This window comes from Canis aureus, chromosome 23 (genome assembly GCF_053574225.1).
Source record: "Canis aureus isolate CA01 chromosome 23, VMU_Caureus_v.1.0, whole genome shotgun sequence".
Lineage (NCBI taxonomy): Eukaryota > Metazoa > Chordata > Mammalia > Carnivora > Canidae > Canis > Canis aureus.
This window is the reverse complement of record NC_135633.1, coordinates 29362067-29384679: the sequence shown is the minus strand read 5'-3', so window position 1 is coordinate 29384679 and position 22613 is coordinate 29362067. Positions and strand designations below refer to the sequence as shown.

The 22613-nt window shown below is 35.9% G+C and overlaps 1 protein-coding gene across 5 annotated transcripts in view; it reads right to left on the bottom strand.

Annotated features, from left to right (window-relative positions):
* The window catches only part of EMSY (EMSY transcriptional repressor, BRCA2 interacting), a 142243-nt gene that overhangs the window by 66962 nt on the left and 52668 nt on the right, over positions 1-22613 (bottom strand). For 3 of the 5 annotated variants that reach the window (XM_077867106.1, XM_077867108.1, XM_077867109.1), the window contains exons 2-8: positions 21319-21427; positions 16011-16110; positions 14258-14332; positions 12861-12902; positions 9196-9371; positions 7385-7537; positions 4752-5011 (exon numbers count right to left, since the gene is read on the bottom strand). In XM_077867106.1, the coding sequence (XP_077723232.1) occupies positions 4752-5011; positions 7385-7537; positions 9196-9371; positions 12861-12902; positions 14258-14332; positions 16011-16110; positions 21319-21427 (915 nt within the window). Of the gene's footprint in view, positions 1-4751; positions 5012-7384; positions 7538-9195; positions 9372-12860; positions 12903-14257; positions 14333-16010; positions 16111-21318; positions 21428-22255; positions 22278-22613 lie in introns of those variants that run through there. The other 2 variants (XM_077867111.1, XM_077867107.1) reach the window with 2 other exon arrangements.

Here is a 22613-nt window from a genome sequence, read left to right as displayed (position 1 = left end):
TTACTGACCTTCTAGCACTCACAAAAACTCCTTAAGAGTGCTGGGACTTGCACCCTAAGGATAAAATGAAAAATATCAATCAAGCACATGAAAGCATTAAGCTATATTTTGTTGCTTTGTTCATATAAGTGCTGTACCAATGTTAAACTTAAAATGAAGGCACCACATTAACATAGGTGGAAATTTGTCTACCCTGAAATATATGACCTATTTGAATTTATATCAAGTCCACAAATCCATAATTATATTCAGTGTAAAAAGTCACTTTGCCTAAAATTAATTCCTAAGTTGACTTAAATAGGATTTGTGAGAAATCCAAGGTGAATGCAATAATGAAAACAGCCTTACAGAGATTTCAAAGAAATGCAATTACCCAGAAGGAAAACAAAAAAACAAATAAAAATCCCAAAGAAAATCTATTAGTGCTACCATACTCAGTTTGTCCAAGAATTAACAAAACCAATGTCACTGGGTATACATGAAATAAAATAGTATAGATTTGCCTCTGGAACACAGTAGATACTCAGTAAATATTTGTGGAATGAATGAGTCTTATTTTTTATTTAATTTGCTTTAAATGTTTTTTTTTTTTTTTTTTTTTAGGTATAGTAGGATAAATCTAATGTTCTGAGCTTGACATCTCCTGGTATGGTTCATATAACCTCGGAGATAAATACATCCTCTTATAAGCATTATATGTCTGACAATCTCAACTATCCATTCTCAATTGGCAATTCCGAAAAAACAAAAACAAAAATAAATATACGATAAAGTCACTGAAACAAACAAAAAAAAAATCGCCAACTTCACTCACAGGTGAACCTTCTATCTTTTACAAATATTTTTATATATGCCTACCAAAGAAGATTTGAAAGTTAATAATGTTAGGTGGCATTTACTAAGTATTCATCATACCCACTATGTTAAGTACTTTTCATGAATCATCTCATATAATTATCCTGATAACTCTAGGAAGTATTTTATAAGGAAACTGAGGCTCAAGAGAGGTGGCAGAGCCAGAAGTGGAATCAGATCTATTTATTCATTTTTTTCATTCGTTCATTCATTCAACAAACATTAATTAACACCTTCTATTATGTCATGAACTATTCTAAATACTAGGAAATACAGGGATGAATAAAATAAAGTCTCTACCCTCAGCAACATATACTCTATAGGAGAAAAAGGAAATGAATAAATATTTAAATATGATATTAACCAGTAATAAGGATAATAAAAATAAAATGAGTAAGGGAACAGAGAGACATAGATGGGAGATAGGTACTCTTTTAGCTATAACTTTGCTACACTAGTTCTCAAATACCAAATAAAAGAGTAGATGAGAAAGGGGAAGATAGAAAAATTACATGTAAAATAAGTCCCAGTAAAAAAAACAGGCAGTTAAAAATTATAGTAGACTTATAAACTCATAGAGTATAGCAGGCTGATAACATTTAATATAGGGCTAGTCCAGAAAGCAATTAACTATATTATAACATATGAAAAGTGATACTCAAAAGGATTACCTTGGAGTCATCAAATACAAATGCAAAAACCACGTTCCATGTACCATTTAAAAAGTCAGCAAAAATCATCAATTTCTATATATTAAGGGGTATAAGATTCAGTTAACTGAAGAATTCATTTTGGAAGAAGCTCATTCTAAACAGCACAAATAAATAAAACACTGCCTTATATAAAATACTGGCAAGGAAAGGGAGCTAACATTTTTTTGAGTATATACTTACTGCTGTACTTTGAAATACCCAGTCTCATTTAATCCTTTAACTTTTTAAGACTGGCATTAGTCTCATCTCACAGATGGGAAAACAGATTTGGAGAAACTAATTTATGTCAGGTCATACTGGAAAAGTGGGGGCTCCAACCCAGGCCTCTCCGACTACAAAAATTCTTGCCTGATTTTAATACTATACCATCAATGCTTCATCCTAAAACTGAAAATAGAATTATTTTCCACAGATCAGATCATTACCACTTATAGTTTACTAAGAAAATAATTTTTCATGAATTATAATAATGACATCTTTCCAAAACTCAAGAAGGTTTTTAAATGAAAGTTATTGTGTATCTAAGGGTTCAAAGGTGGGAAAGATGACCTGCTGAAGGGATGCCTGGGTGGCTCAGCAGTTGAACGTGTCTTTGGCTCAGGCCGCGATCCCGGAGTGCCAGGATTGAGTCCCACATCAGGCTCCCTGTGTGGAGCCTGCTTCTCCCTCTGCCTGAGTCTCTGCCTCTCTCTGTCTGTGTCTCTCATGAATAAATAAATAAAGTATGTTTTTTCAAAAATTTAAAAAGATGACCTGCTGAAGATAAGAATGTACCTCCATTCCTTCCCTCAAATCCCTCTAAAATGTTATGAAGATATTTTTTTAAAGGGGAAGAGGCATATAAACTCATATGGTCAAAATGAAAAGAAGGCAACAGCTGTGAAGTTTAGTAAACTAGAAAATAGACAAGTAGTAACCAATTAAGCATAACCTCAAAAGTGGAAACCAGAGAACCCCAGGAAGACTCAGGAATTGAGAGCACAAGCTATGTCTTAAGTAGAAATAAAAGTGGCACTAGAGAGAAGAACATCAGTTGACAATCTATTTAAGCAGTGTTTAGATCCACAGCTACCCTCCCCCATCCTAAAGGAAGAGTAGGAATTTATTCTCTTTGAGGGAAAGATGGAGTCCAAGGGAATGTGATAACACTGGGCTGAGAGAGCTGAGCATTATTACTACAAACGGGTTAAGAGAAGTCTACATACTGAATGGTGAGACTATCCAGCCTATTCCATATACTCCTCAAATACTGACAGACTGCTAACTACTTGAGACAGGAAACTAAAAATTCTTCTCTGAGGAAATCTGACCAGTCCATGAGAAAGCCCTAATAAGAGTGATAACTGGTAGAGGTAAAGAGGCAGTGGGTTTTTCTCAACCAAACAGCCCAGCTAGGTCAAGCTACAATGAAAGTCACTAGCCAACATGTCCCACCCTATATATACAGCTTTGTCAGCTTTTAGTGCCCACATTCATATAGAAGCAGATAGGTAGTGTTTAAGAAAACTTGGAAATGAAACAGAGATCAAAACAGATAAAAGGAACTTAAAAGTAAGAGAGAAAACATGAAAGAATAAAAAAAAGTCAAGAATATCATCAGAATATAGTGATTTTATGAAAAGAACAGGATGCCGTTTTTTAAAAAACAGTAACTTTCAGAGATCAAGAAAGAGTTACTAGAAATTTAAAGTATGATAGCAAAAATGACAAATCCAGAAAAGTAGTGAAGGTAACACTAAAGAACAAAGAAAATAATACTTACAGAGCATTTACTATGTGCTAGGCTCTAGTCTAAGTTTTATATTTATTACCTCATTTACATATACCCCTAAACCTTATAGATTGTTTTCCCTGTTTTTCAAATGAGAAAATTCAATTCCAGAATTTAGTTTTCCCAGTCACAAAACTAGTAAGTGGTAAAAACTGGGATTCAAATGCAGAAGTCTAGTTCCAAAACTCCAGGCTTTTAACTACTACATCATAGCCGAAAGAAAAAGCAAATGGAAATGGAAAAAATAGGAGTAAGAAATGGGAGTAAGAAAAGATAAGAAAGCAAAAGGATTAATCCAGGCAGTTCAACATCCTAGTTGATCCAAAACGAGAGAACAGAGAAAAACTTAGGAAACAACTGAAGAAATTTCCCAGAACTGAAGGACATGAGTGTCTAGAGTGAAAGGGGCCACTGAATGTGCAACCCAGTGTATAAAATAAAGACCCACACCAAGAAAAACTATCTTGAAATTTCTGAACTCTGAAAGTTGTTACCAAGAGTTTTCAAAGAGAAAAAGAAGAAATTAAAATGGCATTGGGCTTCTCAAAAGGAATATTGAAGCCAACAGTTAATGGACCAGTATCTTTAAAATTCTCAGGGAAAATTAACCTCCAACCTAAAAAATACTTTATCTAGCCAAACCATCAAGAAAGTGGGAGAGTAAAATAAAGATATTTTCAGTCCACCACATGAAGTTTCAAAAAATTTACCTTCTATCCACCCATACACCAAGAAGCTACCAGGGATGTTCCAGCAAATGTGTAAATAAACGAAGGAGGAATATCAGAAGGACGATGAAGGGAGATCCCAGAGATACAGGTGTGCAACAAGCCTGGGGTGTGATCGGCATCAGATTAGTGGGAAAAGTTAGGGTTCTAATAACATAAAACTGACAGAATACTGATGATTTGAACACACTGAGAAGAATTTAGGAAAGAACTAATGATAGCATACAAAGAATAAAAAAAGGCAACAATAATTATTTAATCGTACCTGTCCTTTCTTCTGTAAAATACTCACTTCTGACAACTTTGTTACTCTGGCAAAGTAAAAACTCAGTTCCTAAAGGTAAAGTTATCCATTTACAGGTTAAAAAAAAATCTTGTATTTTAATTTTTTTCCAAATGGCATTATAATAATAAAATAGAACAAAAGTCTTAAAAGTATAAGATCTGCTTGCTGTGTGACATTAGGCAAGTCATTTGGCATTTCTGAGCCTTATCTGTAAAAAGTGAATTAGTAATACTTATCCCAAAGCTTTCTGTGCAGAATTAAAGCAAGAGACCTGAACATTCCCAGCATAATGCCAAGCACATAGTAAGTACTCAGTCCATGTTTGTTAAATGTGAATCATATTGACTGAAAGAGATGGAAATAGCGATTGGCAGACAGAGACTCCCTCCTGCACATACCTTCTGTGTTGTTGTGTTTGTTGTCTGTGTTGATGGTTTGGTGAAAGTTATTTTCACAGGAGACATGTGGGGTGGTAAGGAGTTGGCAATGCTCTGCATGATGTTGCTCATCTTGGGACTGCCACTCACAGGCACAGTGATAGTCTTTGAGACCGGAACGACAGCCTTTGGAACTTCCTTTAGGACAACGGGGGAGGAGCTAGAAGAATTTGTTCGCCTTCGTTTTCTGGGTTTTTCATCTTCATCCGAACAGCTAACACCTGAAAGGCAAGGACAACTTTGTTGTATTTATCACAATCTAACCCTGCATTTTAGACTTCATTTTAAATCTTTGTGTCACCAGTCATCCTTGACCTGTCCCTTTGCCTCATGCCCAAACAGTAAGTCCTATCAATTCTCCCTCAGAAGTTTTCTCTGAATGCCTTTCCTCCTTTAATCCTGTAGCTATGTCAGGCCTTCTTATCTCCTGCCTGTATTTTAGTAACATCCTAAAAGGTGTCCATGCTTCCAATCAGTCTACTTTACCACCTCCATTTTACTGCCAGTTACAGAATCTCATATCTAATTGTGTCAATGCCTCCTTGCCTTAAGTCCTTAAGTAGTTTTTATCTCCCTAAAGGCGAGGCACTTAAATCATTACATCATTTGAGGTTCTACAGCTTTCCAAGAACACAATATAGTTGACCTACAAACACAGGTTAGAAGTACACAGGTACACTAATATGTGCATATTTTTTGATAAACATAGTACATTACTTTAAATGTTTCTCTTTCCTCTTCCTTATGACTTTTTGAATGACACTTTCTTTTCTCTAGCTTACTTTATTCTAAGAATACAGTATATAATACATATACAAAATATGTGTTAGTCGACCGTTTATGTTATCAGCAAGACTTCTGGTCCACTATAGACTATTAGTAGTTAAATTTTTGAGAAGTCAAGTTATATATGCAGATTTTCAACAGCACAGGGAGTCAGAGCCCTAAGCCCCACATTGCTCATGGGTTAACTATACCCTGTTCCACCCAACCTTGTGCACCTCTATAATGCTAGTATACTGTACTGCTCACCATTCCCTAAAGCCACCTTACTACATTCTATCCATCCAGAGTCTCCATATGCTATTGTTCTTTGGGGAATACTGCCTACCATCAACGAACTCTTCATCATCCTGCAAGTCATCTTAGTGAAGCTCTCTCTTACTCTGCTAAGCAAAACTAATCCACATCTCCTCTGAGCTTAAGCACTTTGTATATTCCCTTCTGTATCACTTACCCCATGGCAATGTGGCTGTTGGTCTGCACATCTTCCATTATTATGGCTCCCAGAGGGCAATGACTAAGACTTATCGGTTTGTTTCCCTGGTATAGTGCCTTGCACATATGAAGCTAGATTAATGAATGATTATATCCCAAACTAGTGTTGCCTGTCTGACTCCTGAGAATAAAGCAGTAAATTTCCTATTGTTTCAAACTACATATTATGTGAAAAGGTTTCCTCGGGTTTGGGATTCACTTTCAATGTTTTAAAAATGATCAAAAAATAGATCACGAGGCGCCTGGTTGGCTCAGTCAGAAGAGCACACAACTCTTGGTCTCAGGGTCATGAGTTCAAGCCCCATGTTGGGTGTAGAGATTACTAAAAACAATAATAATAAACTTAAAAAAAAAAGAGAACTAAAAAAATAAATCTCTTACTCCTACAGAAATCAGATATAAACTTAATAGTTCCAGATAGATCCCAATCTTTATGAACTAAAGCCTCAACTGTTTTTGTAGACTGTTTTTTTCTTAAATCAAATGAAGAACATAAAACCTTACAACATACATAGGAAATCTCTATAGAGCAGACAAAAAAAAAATACACAGCATGACTTATGGAATTGTTAATAAAATATAACTCCTTATACCTTCAATTATTAGACTAATTTAAATAAGGCTGACAATGACCTAAAATCACTCCTAAAACAGCAAGCTCTACCTCTAAATGTTACAAAGAAATCAAGTCTATAACTATACTGAGAAAAAATGAAAATCAAATACTAATAATCTCCAGCTGATAACAAAGGCAGAATAGTATTGATATAACAGAAACTAAAACCAAAAAATGACCTGGACATGAAACTGCTTCACAGAATAGACTCAAGGAGCTAATAACCGCAAAGAAACTTCATAGGCTTACAATCAACTAGAAATACAAAAGATGGACTCTCTAGAATGTATCACTGAATCTAACAGTCGGATGATATGCTATATAAATAATTTTAAAAAAACATTACAAAGGTTACAATTATAGAAGTAAACACTAAATAAATCACATAAGCACATTTCTTCAGTTTCCATTTACATTTCTATTCCATGACAATCAAAACAAGCGAATACTTGAAGAATAGCACTGTTCAAGGAAGATTTCCCAAGGAGAACAAAAAAGAAGTAATTTCTCAACCCCCAGAACTGATTAAAAAGCAATATATACCTAGTCACGGGTAAAGAAAGGAATTTACAACCTTCAAAAACTAACCACTGCTAATAGCCAGTGGACCGATGATTTAATCCAGGAAGGCAGATCTAATCAGAGCCTATGCTGCAGCATTTAGCCAAGAGGCCCTGATAACACTGAGAATATCACTTACTTTTGACATAAACAGTACTTCCACTTGGCAAGACAACTACATTGGAGGCAGGACTGGCAGGTCTTGGAGACTTAACCGTTGCTATGCTGCCACTTGGAACAGGGGTAGAGGTTGGGGTTGACGTGGTACTTGTGTAGGAATAGCAAACCACTACTGAAGGAACGATAAAAAAGTTTGCTGTTAACTTTCACCAAAACTGTCCACGCATATACAGAAAAATAATTTTCTTATTGCAGGCCAATTTTAACATTTTCATGTGATCAGAAGTTAGAGGCCATTACTATGTATTAGGTCCATTAAGTTAAAAGGTATTAATAACCCTTCCTGAAAATCATCACTTCACTGGGTTTTCCTCAAGTATTTAATAGCTGATCTACAGGTAACATTGCCAATGGAGAAGAGCACAGTTACAAAAAAATCAAGTTTAAAACTATACTGAGAAAAAATTTAAAAATTAAAAAATAAGTAAAACTATACTGAGAAAAATAAAAAATTTTCATTCATGGCAGGAGTTAGACAAAAGGTACATATTTGTAGTCTCTTTTAATAGTGATAGCAGAACCAATGATGGAGTGATGCATAATTTTTCCCTAACCATGGCAATTTCCAACTTGGCTACTAGGGGGGAACCACAGCAAGGTAACTTTATCATAAAACAACTTACGAATCACTTGTCATTCAAGCAGTGCAACAATCTACTAACGTAATGACACATATGTCAATTTCTTGAGTAACAGCAAGAAGCAAGAATAGTTCACAAGGCACCATTTACTGAGTACCGTGCACTATGCTAAATGCTTTCTATATATTATCACTAATTCTTACAATACCACATCCTCATTTTAAAGATGAGGAACCTAATGTTCACAGAAGCTAAGAGCTGATGGAGGTCACATAGCTAAGAAATGGCTAACTAGGACTCAGGAACACAGATCTGACTATTAGAAATCCTATACTCTTCACTCCACCAGAGAGTTGGTGGATAGAAAAGGTGAAAGCAGGAAGAGAAGAAAGATATCTCTCCTACAACAAAGAAAACAGGAACTCAGTGGAGGCCAAGTTTGTACATTGGTACCTGTACCAATAGCTCAAAATATAGCTTCCTTCAGCCTAAAACAGAGCCTGGCATGCATGAAGTGTCTCATTCTACCCCAAGACCCATGGCTAGTCAAGAAACAATTCCCCAAAGTAATCTGAAAATTGCCTTATCTTCAGGGTTATTTTCAAGCAACACTAAACCAAGCTACTAGCATCAATCCAAATATGCGCTTTCAAGTTTAATACCACTCTTAGTGACCTCAAGAGAATTCAAGAATTTTTAAAGCATGTGTCAATTACTAGATTAAATAAGAAGAAAGTCTTCTCTTCTGCCAGGTAGTCTAACAGATTCAGAACATTGACTAGAACAGAAAAATACAATATACCATTGATTCCAGAAGATAAAAACAGAGCTTTATTGTCTAAGTAATCAGTTAGGCATCTTTCTCCAGCAGCTAAATTCTATCATTTATCTTCCATGTCACCCATTAAGGCCTTTTATCCACTTCTAACAAGATATATTCATACAAAAGATTCATTCCAAGAAGGCTTTTTGCAATTTTGTGATGAATAGAATTCACACTTTGAACAACAGGGAGATTTAGTTTTGCCTGAGACTAAAAACTTGGCAGTTTCTAATGTCAGAATAAGAGTTGCTCACTGTGGTTTGCAACCTTCATACACTGGGATTAAAAACAATGAAAAACAGAACACCTTGTCTTGAAGAATCTGAGAAAAGTCATCTCTATACACAGAAGTAGTTTTCTACTCACCTTCCTTACTTCCTGTTTCTGCAGGCACCGGAAGAGATGCATTGTGCTGGATAGCTGCATTGGCAACAGCATTAGCTGTTACAGTGAAGGCAGTTTGGGGAACCAACCGGGGCATCAGTGGAACCAAGCGACGACCTTCAATGGACCATTCTGAAGAGCTATTAGGTCCAGACATACTAAACAAAAAAGAAAATGCTGCTACAAGGGTTCTCAATCACTAAGAATGAATCAACTATTTTCTCAAGCAAATATAACTTTTTAAATTATAAAAAGTATCCTGAGTGAGTAGGAGAGGCTTTATTTTAAGCAAGCAAAATCAAAATTATGATTATCAGAATTCAAGGGATTTCACACACACTTAAGTTCTTACACATTTTATTTTATAATCTGAATCTTATCATTAACACAATTGAAACTATGAAAAATTTTCCTATGCCTTCTAAATATTGACATTTTCATTAGTTTAAATCTGGCATTGCTAATGAAAACTAGTACATCTACTAACTTTTAGAACTTAATTTTGTAATTCAACTAAAAAGGTAAAAAGTACTTGTAACTTTCAAAATTAGATTCTCCTTAAAAAAAATAAACAAATAAATAAAAAAAATAAAATTAGATTCTCCTTAATAATTAAGGATAAAATTCACTGAACCTTTGCAAAAATGATCTAACTGCCTGCATGGCCAGAGGTTCTAAGGCTTTCAAACAAGGGAAACTGAGGCAGTAAACGAGGGAGACTAAGTACGGAGGGATAGAAGAGGGTCTTTTATATCACTGCATGTGTCACTGACAGTGTGTTATATTAGTATCTTTCATGTTAAAAAACAGACTGATTTGAAGTCACTGGAAGAAACCTGCCACAACTTTAATTTTACTTATACCACTCTTCACTCTAAGAAGTGAGGCCATTGAATTATCCCCCCCTAAGCAGACACTATTCTGTTTCTCTACTCAACTTCTTGGGCAAATTTTATCACAGGAATCCAACTGAAATATGGTTGAAATATGAAAAGACAATTGTGTCCCTTCTCTTGATTTGGTTCCACAAATGGCAGTATCACTTTTCCTAATGATAAGTGTCAAAGCTTAAAATTTACCCAGAACCAATTAGTCAATCTCATTACTAAATCAGAAATATTTCTGCTTCTTTTCCAAACCAAAGATTCTACAACCCAATCTAGAGCTTAAGACTCTTAATGTCCACTGACTCTTTATAGTTAGTGTACACAAAACCCCTCGTTAGTGGAAAATGGAATAACGATAATGATGATGACGGTAGTTAACATCAACTAAGCACTTTTTCTAGGTCAGGCACTGTTTTAAACATTTTCTATGTATTAATTCATAATTCAATAATCCTATGAAATCGGTAATATTATCTCCATTTTGTGGATGGAGAAACTGAGTCACTGAGAGGTTAAATAAATTCCCTAAGGTCACACAGCCACTGTGTGACCATACATGTTTCCTTCAACATGTATACATCATACTACTGACATTATTTGCCACATTACAAGTAGGAAGTATAAAATTTTTCAAAAGAGTTTTATGTCTAACATTTGCCTTTGATTTATACTAATTGGACACTTGTCTAACGATTATCAACTTTAGCTGAATGGAACAAATAAATTACTTTACAATGTGAGAAGGATTTACGTTCAATTCAAAAAGTAATTTCTAAAAGTTGATGAATCTAGTTAGGTTACTACAAGAAATCTGCAAACTGTTTAACCAGTCCTACCTAAGACAAGGGAAAGAGTAGTTCCTAAAACCCCAATTAACTCTACAAATTTCTTATTACATAATCTCCAATTTGACACTAGTTCTGGAACAGAGAATGGTATAAACAAGAAAAGAGAAACAGAATTAGGCTACGGCTAATTGTTGAAGAAAAAAATTCTAAAAGCTATTTAGTGTTTTCTTGGCTTACGCCTATTTTGCTATCATTTTATTAGAATATCACCAGTAAATTTGCTATGTGAGAGTTTACACATAAGTAGAGTGATGTCTACACTTACCTGGTGCATTGTTTAAATGGTGGCAGAAATTATGGAAGATTAATAATTTGAAACACATGAATATTTGCTATTGATAAGACAGAATTTGCAGTGCAAAAGACACAACTGCAACTTTCAAAAAGATCTGTAAATCTTCCAAATTTCTACTCATGCAAACATGCTCAAACTTTTTTTAAGTGAGTGAGAAATTATGTTAGAATTAGATCAAAAATTCCTTTTTGCTTAGTAATGAGGATGTAAATATGCATTAGTTGCACAAATCATCTAAACTGAATTTTACAGATTTTTGTAAACATCTTAGTCCAGGGCTTCCCTGGAATATCTAAGTTTCAATATATTTAGATTAAATATGGCAAGGGAGGGTAGAAACCTTGCTCCAGCCCCTTTCCTGAGAAACCTAACATGATCCTAATGAAACAACCTTGGCCCTCACATCCTTTGGTATGCAGCGCAGCGGCAAAAAATTTTTACCCTCGTATAGAAACTCACACAGTAAACTATGAATGTTTGGCTTATGGGGAAGGAATTAAGACAACAGTAATTCCAGATAGCCACTTTCTTTGAACGCTAGAGACAATGCTGGCAAGAGTGGCACAATTAAAAACTCTGAAGTCCCTTGATATTTCAGGTTTTAATATTATAATATTCTGAGATGTTCTGAAACTGGATTCAAGTATCAAACTTAATAAATGGTCTGGTGCCGAATAATAAACACGTGTTATGCTTCAAGCCATAAGCAAGGCTTTTCTTTGATCCCAGACACCCAGCTCCTTTTGTTTCCACCTCCTTTGTGCTCAATCTTCTCCGCTTTCTCTTCACCTTTCAACCACATTCCTTCTGGCCTAAGCTGCTATTTTGAGTGGGGGAGGGAAGGGAAAGGAGAAAGGGAATGCAGTCAGTTCAGATGCATTCCTACTTGGCTCCAGTCGCTTTTTTCAGGCTCAGAGTATGAAGCCCTCCTATAATCTTTGGATCTAGGTTCTGTTGCTATTTCTGAGGGAAAGAGGGCGGAGGAGATGTAGAGAATACAGGATTATGCCTTCCTCATCATTCCACACTCACCGAACCCTGGGCTCAACAAGTAAAATACGACACCTAGTCAAACTAAAACCACAGCATAAAATATTAAAACAGGAGTATAGGAAGACCTAAGAAGCTTTTAAAATTATATGCTGAAGTAAACTCTTCAGAAAATTAAATTCATGTAGTAAGGAAATCAGAAAGGAGAGAAAAAAAGGAAACACAGGCAGATAAAAGCCAACTCTCAATTATCCATGCTAATAGAGAGAGGAGGGAAAGGGAGAGGTCAAACAGATTAAAGAAATCCACATATTATCCAAAAATACTTTGGCAAATGCTTTTAAATTCTTCCACCAAACCATTTCCAGGACAACTAACAAGTAAATAGTAAAATGACTAATTAAAATTTTCACCTCCTCTCCCTTCCCACCCTCTGACTAGAGGTACTCCCAAGCAGCAAAATGGCTAAAGGGTGGGCAGTATTAGGAGGGGGAGGAGGGGAAGAGAAGGAAAAGCAGAGGGCACGGTTAATTTGTAAATGGGAATATGTGCCCCTGAATAATTGAGAGCTTCAATTTTGAAATAATACAAGAAAAAGCCTGAAATAATAATAACCTATTTGCATACCTGTAACTTGGTCTTTCACCCAAATATAAGGATAAATTCATTCTTTAAAGGGGAAAAAAGGAAAAGGAGACTAAATAAGTGTTATCCTTTAAGTATGAAACTGATGCATCAACTTACAACTAATTGCCCCACAATATTTTTCCAATGCTTTTAAGGTACTTTGTCTCTAAGTGCCTCTGAATGTAAGCTATTGTTTACTACTTTATTATCTAGCACATAAGTTTCTTATTACCTTCTCAAATTAGAATATAGGTTCAGTTATTATTTTTAGAGCATCCCAATTCAAAAGTTTAGAGCAAATTAAAGAAGGAACACATTAACATTTGAATGTTTCAACCATGTAGGCCTGACAACTAAATACTTAATGTCTGTAGTGGAAAAATTCCAAACTCCTACAGCGCATACATACCTATCACTGAAAAATCTCAAAATTCAAATGTCTAAACTTTCAAACTACGCAGTTAAAAAGGTAGCACCCCATTTTATAAGTTAAATAAAATGAGGAACAGTGAAGCACAACTTGAAGCTAATGTCTACAGGGTCAATTCAAATACTGCCAATTGGTTTAAATGCACTATTTATCACATTATGGAAATGCATTAAATTTTTTTCCTTTAGTTTTATTTCACATTAAAACATAAAAATAAAAAACAAATGAGTTATACTGTAATGTATATTATTTTTATGATACGTTCCTGTCATCTTTCATTAACATTTAAGGACAATTTCTGTTCCTTTCTATTCTTTTTTGTTGTTGTTGTTCCTTTCTATTCTTTAGGAGGCACTCTCTCCATACATCCTCTACTAATGTTTTATCCCTGCCCTTAGTCCTTCACCACCCTCCACCCCATCTGTCAAATAGTTATAATGATCTAAAAACAATTTGATAAGAATCCTTCATAATTTTATTTTATTGGCTTTTTAAAAGCAAATTAAGATATATTCATATTTCTTAAAAGCAGAACATATATTATCTTTTACTGAATCTCAAAAAACATGAAATATTAGTCATAAAAAATTTATAATGCCTATTTATAAAGCAATATACATACCAAATACCATTACAAAGAACCTCTAAGGGGCTGTCAAATTAGTGGAGCCTACTACTTTATCACTGAACTTTAAAAAGTGAATCATCTGCTAAATTGTGGTGGCCTTTTATGCAGAGATTACATTGTAACGGGATTTGACCTGAGTACTTAAAGCTTGCCTAACCAAATGCAAAAACATAACCAACTGAATAAACAGTTAACACCTCTATGGTCAGGATCCCTGAGTATAGAAATATTACTCCTAAGATAAAAGTCTCAGGAATCTGCTATACAACAGGAAGACTGTTTCAAAACTACGTTATACTATGTCATAAAAAATCAGGGGTTGTATGACTAATGGCTTACTTATGTGCAATTGTTGTTAACCGTTCATCGTTTACTGCTCTCCGAACTTCAGCACGGTGGCGCTCTGTTGAGATGCTATGAAAAAAAATAGCCATTATAGAACTCTGCCAAGCAGGCAGCTCTTTTCTATACTTTTACTAAATGTTTAAGTCAACATTCTGCTTGGGGAGGAGGGGGGACAAGACTGATTTGTGAAAAGAAATAGACAGGTGCCTAACATATATCTTCAGATGCTTTAAACCAAAATCATAGAAAAGAGTTCATACTGATTTTGTGTAACTGCAGAGAGAATTAGTTGCAAATTAAAAATCACAGGAAGACATATCAGCTTGATATCAAGCCACTACTTCCAAAACTCAGAAATGTCAGACCATGTTCAAGATTAGCAGAGGTTCCTGTTATCTAAATATGCAAACAACCACTGAATGACTCTTAATCATGACTACTAAGAGGATTTTGGCATTTGGAAGAAAGTCTTCTAAAGTCTTTTCTAAAGCTTAAGAGTCTATAATTTTATGTTCAGTGAATATAATAAAGAAACAAAAGTGGCAAGATAATCTATTTCCTGTGGCTATACGCTATGAAATTTGACACTGGGACATTACTCTCTTATACTTAACACCTCCGCTTTCAGCTGTATGTCTTCTACATTACACTATGTTACCATTACAGTAAAAATGTGCTTACATTGCTCCTATTTAAATACATGTAAAGTTAATACTAAACAAGTGAAAAAAGGCTATACTCATTCCACTCATAAATACTCAAAATGAATACCACTCTTCAAATTGTAATCTTTACTGCTTATGCTAAATCAGTATTATCAACTAAAATACTTAAGGGGCTGGAAAGCAGATTTATGAGGAAATAGAAACAACAAACAAGGGACGCCTGGGTGGCTCAGTGGTTGAGTGTCTGCCTTCTGTTCAAGGCATGATCCTGAAGTCCCAGGATTGAGTCCCACATCCGGCTCCCTGCATGGAGCCTGCTTCTCCCTCTGCCTGTGTCTCTGCCTCTCTCTCTCTGTCTCTCATGAATAAATTAAATTAAGAAAAAAAAAAGAAAAAGAAAGAAACAACAAACAAAAAATATATAAGTTATTAAATATGAAGACAATAAGAGTAAGAATTTGACTTAATAATATCCCCATATTAATGTCAACCAAATATAGGAAAAGATTCTTCCCTATTTTCATTTAAAAAAAGAATAGGACAAAATGGTTTTAAATGTAGAAAGGAAACCTCAGTTAAATCAGAACATTTTCTGAGAAAGCTCAAGATGTTAGAATGGATCAAGACAAGGTATCAAAGAATCCCATTCACTAGAATTTTTTTAACAGATTCAATTGCCACTCTGGCAGGAAGCTAAGGGGATATATTATTCTCAAGGCTATGACTATATAAAAACCGCCCATTTCTAAGACAACAACTTCCTAGCATCTCCTTCTTCCCTCCCAACAAATGCCACTGGGCCACTCCAGGTCTTTAGATCTTGTTGCTACTAGCTCTTCTTTCCTTCAAAAATACCTCCCCTTCTCAGGTGACCCAAACCTAAAATAACCTGCATTAAACGCTTTGACTACAGAATAAATGATAAATTATATAACTTTCTGTAACAAAGCACGCAACTGGGATAGGATATCTAAGTACCAACAACGTGAACACCTCTGTCTTCAATTTGAGAATGAAAAGTACTAACACCCCTCAAAATGAATTTCTAGAGTCACATCTCACAAACTTTTATGATAATTTACCTAAGAACTTTTGAGAGTTCTCCAAGAAGATCTTTCTTTTCCTTGGTGAGATCTCCCTGTGCCCGAAGTGCACTGATAACTCCAGCATATGCCTCCAATTCTAGAAGAAGAAAATTATTTTATCAAGATAGGCCTTCAATATTTTAATACTGTCGCTACATATAGTGAAAGTTCAGGGCAAAAAAAACCTAGAAATCAATAAATATACAAAATTTTAAAATTTCCTCTCAAAAATGTTATCTAAGAGCACTGATTGAAATGTGGCTTTTATAATTGGATATCTTGTTTTTTATTGCCTCCCAGGAGTCATATATATAAAATTGTTTAAGTAGAAAAATCAATGGCAAATATTTTGTCTCATACCTTATCACTGAAGAATGTTTAACTCAGATGCTACCAACAACTGGAAACAGGCTCCCAGTGATACAAGGCCAATAAGAGAAATTTTTAGCTTTACTGACCGGTATCTACACTGACCAATCCTTGAGATAATTCTTTAGCCCTGCCTAGCACTCAAACTACCTTCTACCTCCCTCCTTGGGTTGAAAATACCACAAGTACTGTACAACAGAAAAACTCCTAGAATAAGAGTCAAATAACCAGATTCAGTACCACCACTTAATAGTTGTGTGACCTTGGGCAAGTCCTTTCTTATCCCTGAACCTTAATTTCTTTATCTAGGAGAGACATTCCAGATTTAAGATCATCTGCATCTACTATTGAAATGACCAAGAGAAGTTAGGGAACATGACCTGCTCTCATAGCAAGCCAGATATAATATACTGAACCCCTGTACCAGACAGTTTCACTATCTTTCCACAGCAACAATCATTATGAAATGAAACAGTTTCCAACACTGGTTAAAATAAAAACCAGGGACGCCTGGATGGCTCAGTGGTTGAGCATCTGTCTTTGGCTCAGGGGATAATATTGGAGTCCCAGGATCAAGTCCCACATTGGGCTTCCTGCATGGAGCCTGCTTCTCTCTCTGCCTGTGTCTCTGCCTCTCTCTCTCTCTGTCTCTCATGAATAAATAAATAAAATCTTTAAAAATATATATACATATAAAACCAAAAAGTCCTCACTGGCTCCCAATGAACCATGCCTGCACTCCTTGGGAATTGTGTGGTTTTTTTTTTTTTTTTTTTTTGGTATTACTTTTATACAGTCCCTTCCCACACTAACTCTGGGCTTGGCATGTGACTTGCCTTGGCCAGTGGAACATCAGCATACATGATACAAACAGAAGTTCACTAACATTTGCACACAGGGCCATGCTCTCTTGGAACCTTGAGATTACCAAGCTGTGAAGAAGCTCAGGATGAAAAGCCACATGGAGAGAGGCCCATCAGAGCTGAGCCTCAACTAGCTAAACTACCAGCTTAGTGGTACAGCCACATGAGAGAGTTCAGGCAAAACCAGCAACCACAGAATCAAAAGAAAAAATAGTTGTCTTAAGCCATTAACACTATGAGACAGGTATATCCAAGCAAATTACAATGATAGGAAATAAGTGTCCAAACTAGTTACCTTCTTAGTCAATTCAAGTTGATACTAGTATTTGGCATTTCCCAATGTCTGACATACAAATAATGAAGGCAGGCATATCTGCATCCTAGGTACACCAATAATAAACTAGTAGCCTCATTCAGTTCATGTTATTCACAATTCTAAGAGTCAAAAAAAAAAAGTGAGCTGACTATTAAGCAGAAATGTCTAATCCAACTGAATTATCCCATGTGTAAACATGCTGCATATTCAATGTATCCTGAAGACCATGTAGATGTTTCATGGGGTCTCTCTGGAAGGACAAAGCTTTCCTGCTCTGAGTAATAAAGGAAATACCTAGTACCAGAAAACACATATATTTTAGCTTTTATCAGGACCCAAAGTAGAGTTCAGAAAGACACTGGGGGTAACCAACTAAGAAATCACTATACTAAAAATTAATGCCTCATTTACAGAATATTTTATTTAACAAATCAGTACTGAGTCCTATTATATATGTACCAGATAGTATGCTAAATCCTGCCTTCATGGAGTTAACTCTGAATAAAGCTACAGTGAAACAAGTCATCTAACAATGATGATACAGTTTATAATATAGTGGTAAAAGCATAGAGGAGAAACACATCATCCAGTCTAGAAGTATAAGCTTTAATCAGAAAGTGTGCTCTAAGCAAGCAGGAGAAAAAATGCAAATATGCAAAAGGAAAAGAGTAAAAGAGCAAATAACTTCTCAAATAGACATCAACTTTCCAGTAACAGTCAGTGACTAGAGTTTTACTTTTGGGAAAGTATTTGGATAGTCACTAACTCAAACCAAACTCAGCTGCACTTTACTACTACTACAAGGTACCATGCAGAATATCACATGAACAAAACAAAGTCCCTATTCTCAAGGTAGTTAAAATCCAAGAGACACATACACAGGAATCAAGAAGGATGAAAATGGAAAAGTTGTTTGGGGCCAAAAGAAGCCTAATTCCAGGCTAAAAAGTTGTATTTATAGGACTCAGTGGTTGACTGCAGAAACAGCACAAGGAAAGGAATCAGGTTTTGTAGTGTGCGAGATATTTAGGAGAAGGGCAATACCATAAAAATAAATGGAGAGGTCAGATAGAGAAAGCTGTATGAAGAAAAAGAAAAAGTTCACTTTTGGCCTATGCAATTTATGGTGATCAAGATACTACTTCAAAAAGAGGGAAATTAACCAAAGAAATGTGGCAAAGGTTTTTGACATTTCAAGTCTCATTCCAAGTCTAATTAAGAGGTCATGGACAAAAGTAAGCAGTGGTAACCTCACACAAAATGGACTCAGACCACAGTTACCAATATCATACAACCCCAGGCACTTCCCACCTTCTCCAGAAATTCACTTGTTGTAAAGAACCTTTACTGGCTGGCTGCCCAACCTCCTTCACATTTGATTTCCATTTTGTAGGGTATCCTCAGATCCTGACAAATATCAAACTTAATTGAATTTCTGGTATTTCTGGTACCATTCTCTTATAGTGTTTAATGACACATAAATAACAATTTAATAAGAGATACAAGCAAACACCACAGAAAACAAAAAGATTTGCCAAGCCACTATACAAAGTCCTCAACCCATCCATTAAAAAAAAAAAAAAAAAAAAAAATCAGCACTTCATTTATACTATAGTACATGAAGCATGAAGTCGCATGCTGGAGTTGTAGCTCCAGAATGGTTTTTAAAAAATAAGTTAGGGGAAAGGCAGGATAGAAGGAGGAAAGCATTTATCTATCACTGGTATGTTCATTATATTGTTAAAAAAAGAGTCTTTATACTCATGTAAAATGTAAATGTTTAGCATTTTTGTTAAATGATTTATAACTATTTTTAAAAGAACAAATTTAATTCTTAAAATATTTTAAATTAATCCTTAAAGACAGTACTTTCTCTAAACTTTGGACCTAAAACCAGTGTTTGAAGGCAATTCAAAAGTTTCATTGTTATGATAATGAGCCAACGGGTGGGGAGGAAGTCCTTCTGCAAATCACTATCAAGGCTCACCTCCCAAAGTGAAGGGTCATAGAAGATGACATTACCCTGTAGGAAGGCTGTTTTCTTTTGTATAGAAACAGCTCTCTAGCAACATTATCCACACAGCTCTGGCTAAAGTGAAGGATAAATTTAGACTTAAAGGTTACCAATTTTATATTTAAAGGTAATCTCTTGACTCAAGGTCCCAAAAGCCCAGAAATTCTAATCCAATCTACTGTAGCTGCAATCTGTTCATTTGCAATTATTTTAGCTATGAAGTAAATAACAGTCCAACTTTAAAAATGGTAGCTAGAAAGCTATAGCAATTTCATGTAAGTGTGTAGAAAATCATCCTTGAATTAGTACTAAAAGTTTGGATATAAGATTAAAGGAAAAAAATAATAATGGAGGGATTGTCCAAAAAAGCTCTCTAAACATCCTACAATACAATGGTAAGAAATAGTTTAAAATAAAATCCTCCTAGTGGCCTGAGGGGAAATAAAAAGGGTAAATGTTACTAGCAGACAGGACCAACGCAGCTACAGCAGCTACACTTCAGATTTACAGAAAAGAATTCCCAACCAGGATTTCCTTTGAAGATTCACCTGCAAATAAATAAATGTCTGAAAGTAACTGCTCTAAAAACACTATACCCTCTGATGTCAAGTACTGCAGTAGACCCCTTTTATATACAATTAATCCACATAACAAACTTATGAGGCAGATATTATTATGCATCTTTTACAAAAGTGACAATAGATTTAAGAAGATTAAATACACTGTCCTTGATCTTGTGGGTCATGAGTGACAAGACCAAGACCCCAGGTCCCTCTGAATTCAACGCCCACACTTTCCCCTCCAAAATCATAAATATTCCAATAATTCATATCGACTTCCAAAACATTTAGTGTTCTTTTTCAAACTATTTTTTCCTTTACTGAGCACCCTCTATGTGCTAGCCTGGGACTATAGTGATAAAGAAGACAGCAAGGTCCTTCTTGGATCTTATAGTCTAAAGTATTAGATCTCAACCAAAGTTCCTCATTTGAACCACAGAATATAAAACATGACTTCAGTAACTCTCTCAATTTTCCCAAGAATAGACAAAACTATTCCCATCCTATATGCATAAAAAGAAGTTAGTTCATTACATACAATGGATTAGGCCTAGCATTAGTGCTTAATTCTCTCCCTTAAAGTACAAGTTGAGAAAGGTTGCTCTAAAGGAAAAGGAGCTCAAAATAATTAATTATAAACATAAAGCGTGTTTTATTACTGATAGTAAATACAATTCAGGAAAGTCAACATGGTTAATATTTACTTAGAATTCAGAAACAGTATTTAATTCATACATACATTCATGAAGGCTAAAAGTATGTTAAAGTGAGACTGGAATCATATTTCCTGGGTTACAATCCTGACTCCATGAACTACTATCAGCAGCACCTTGGGTTCTAAGCTTCAGTTTTGTCATCTGTAAAACGGAAAACACACAAAAAACCCCTACCTTTCCCATTTGAGTGACGATTAAATAAGATATTGAATGAAAAGAACTCAGAATAGCCCAATACCCCTCAAGAACTCTTAGCTACTATTTTTATAACTATGGTCCATGCACCTACTAAGTACAAAGCACTATGCAAGGCACTAGGGAAATAACAAGGAGTACGATAGGAAGTACACCTCTAAATAATTTCTAGTGCAGCATGAGATATAACATCCAGGCAAACAGCCATGACAAAAACAAAAATGGAAAAGTTATCACAGAAAGGCATAAAACATAAAAAATGCAAACCGTACCCAATTTTCTAAGAATCCTTTTGCATTCATCCCTGCTGAGATCCAAAAGGGTTGGCCACACAACAGGCATTGCTGCTTCTTTTTGGTAGCCCCAAAGAGCTTGTCTTCCCTACCAAAACAAAATGAAACAAAAATCAAATTACCAAAGTACATTAAAAATGCCACTTACCTGGAGATCTACACACTAAGAAGTAAAACCAGTAAAAATATCTCACAATTCTATTTCACCACCTCACTTTTCAACTTCTGACAAAGGAAGAACTAAACAACCATTCCAGAACTTATTATTCCAGCACAGGATAGTGGAAAGGGCACAGGCTTTAGAGTTAGACACCTCCAGTTTCTAGTTTCAGCTTTCAACTCACTGGCTGGGTGATCCTGGAAAAGTGGCCTATCTGAGCAAAAATTTTCCACACCTGTAAAACAGAGGTATTATCATCCAATCTGTTATAAGGCTTATAGAAAAGTATTTGAAGTTCTTATAGTGGCTGGCAGGTTGTTTAAAAAATAGGTGCTATTCCCTGTGTGACCTGCGCCAAGGTACTTCATTTGCGTCAGCTCTCTCACTTAGAAGTTACAAGAGGTAAAATATATAAAGTTCCTAGCGCGTTAGATGGACTAATGGAACCTAACAAAAAACTTTCTTCTCAAGTCTTAAAACAATGAACGATGAATTTACACCCTGTAGTCACTAAACAATCATTTACCAAAAGTTTAGATGTCAGGAACTTCCTTCGTACTGGGAATTGGTCTAGAGGATGAAAAGACAACAGCGCTGGGCGCTTGCACAATACCTGCTTAGCACACAGTAGATCCACCGTAAATATTTGTTAAGTAGATGAATGAAGACAGAGAAGAGTGAGTAAAGTGAATGAGTGAGTGAGCGAGTGAATGAATGAATGAATGAATGAACGAGCGAACGAATGAGGGAGCTCACTGTCTAGTCGAGGAGTCAGGCAGCGAACCGTAATCACTGCTATATCCCGCGGCAGGCACTGGAGCTGCTAACTCGGAGCCCGGAGCTGATCCCCCCCTCCTCCGACTTCCCATAGTCCTCTCAGCTACGGACCAACCCAGAGCTCGGAGAACTGGACTGCGCGCCCCGGCCAGCAGGATGACATAAAGAAAAGGGGTGGGGAGGAGGAGGAAGGGGCAGAGCCAAAGGAATCCGCTCCCTCCACAGCCAGTCCCCGCCTCCCGACAGGATCTCGGAGGCGGCCGGCGACCGCCCGAAGCGAGCACCACGTCACGGCATCCCGACGCGTCCCCGCCAGCGCACCCCACCGCGGGGCCGC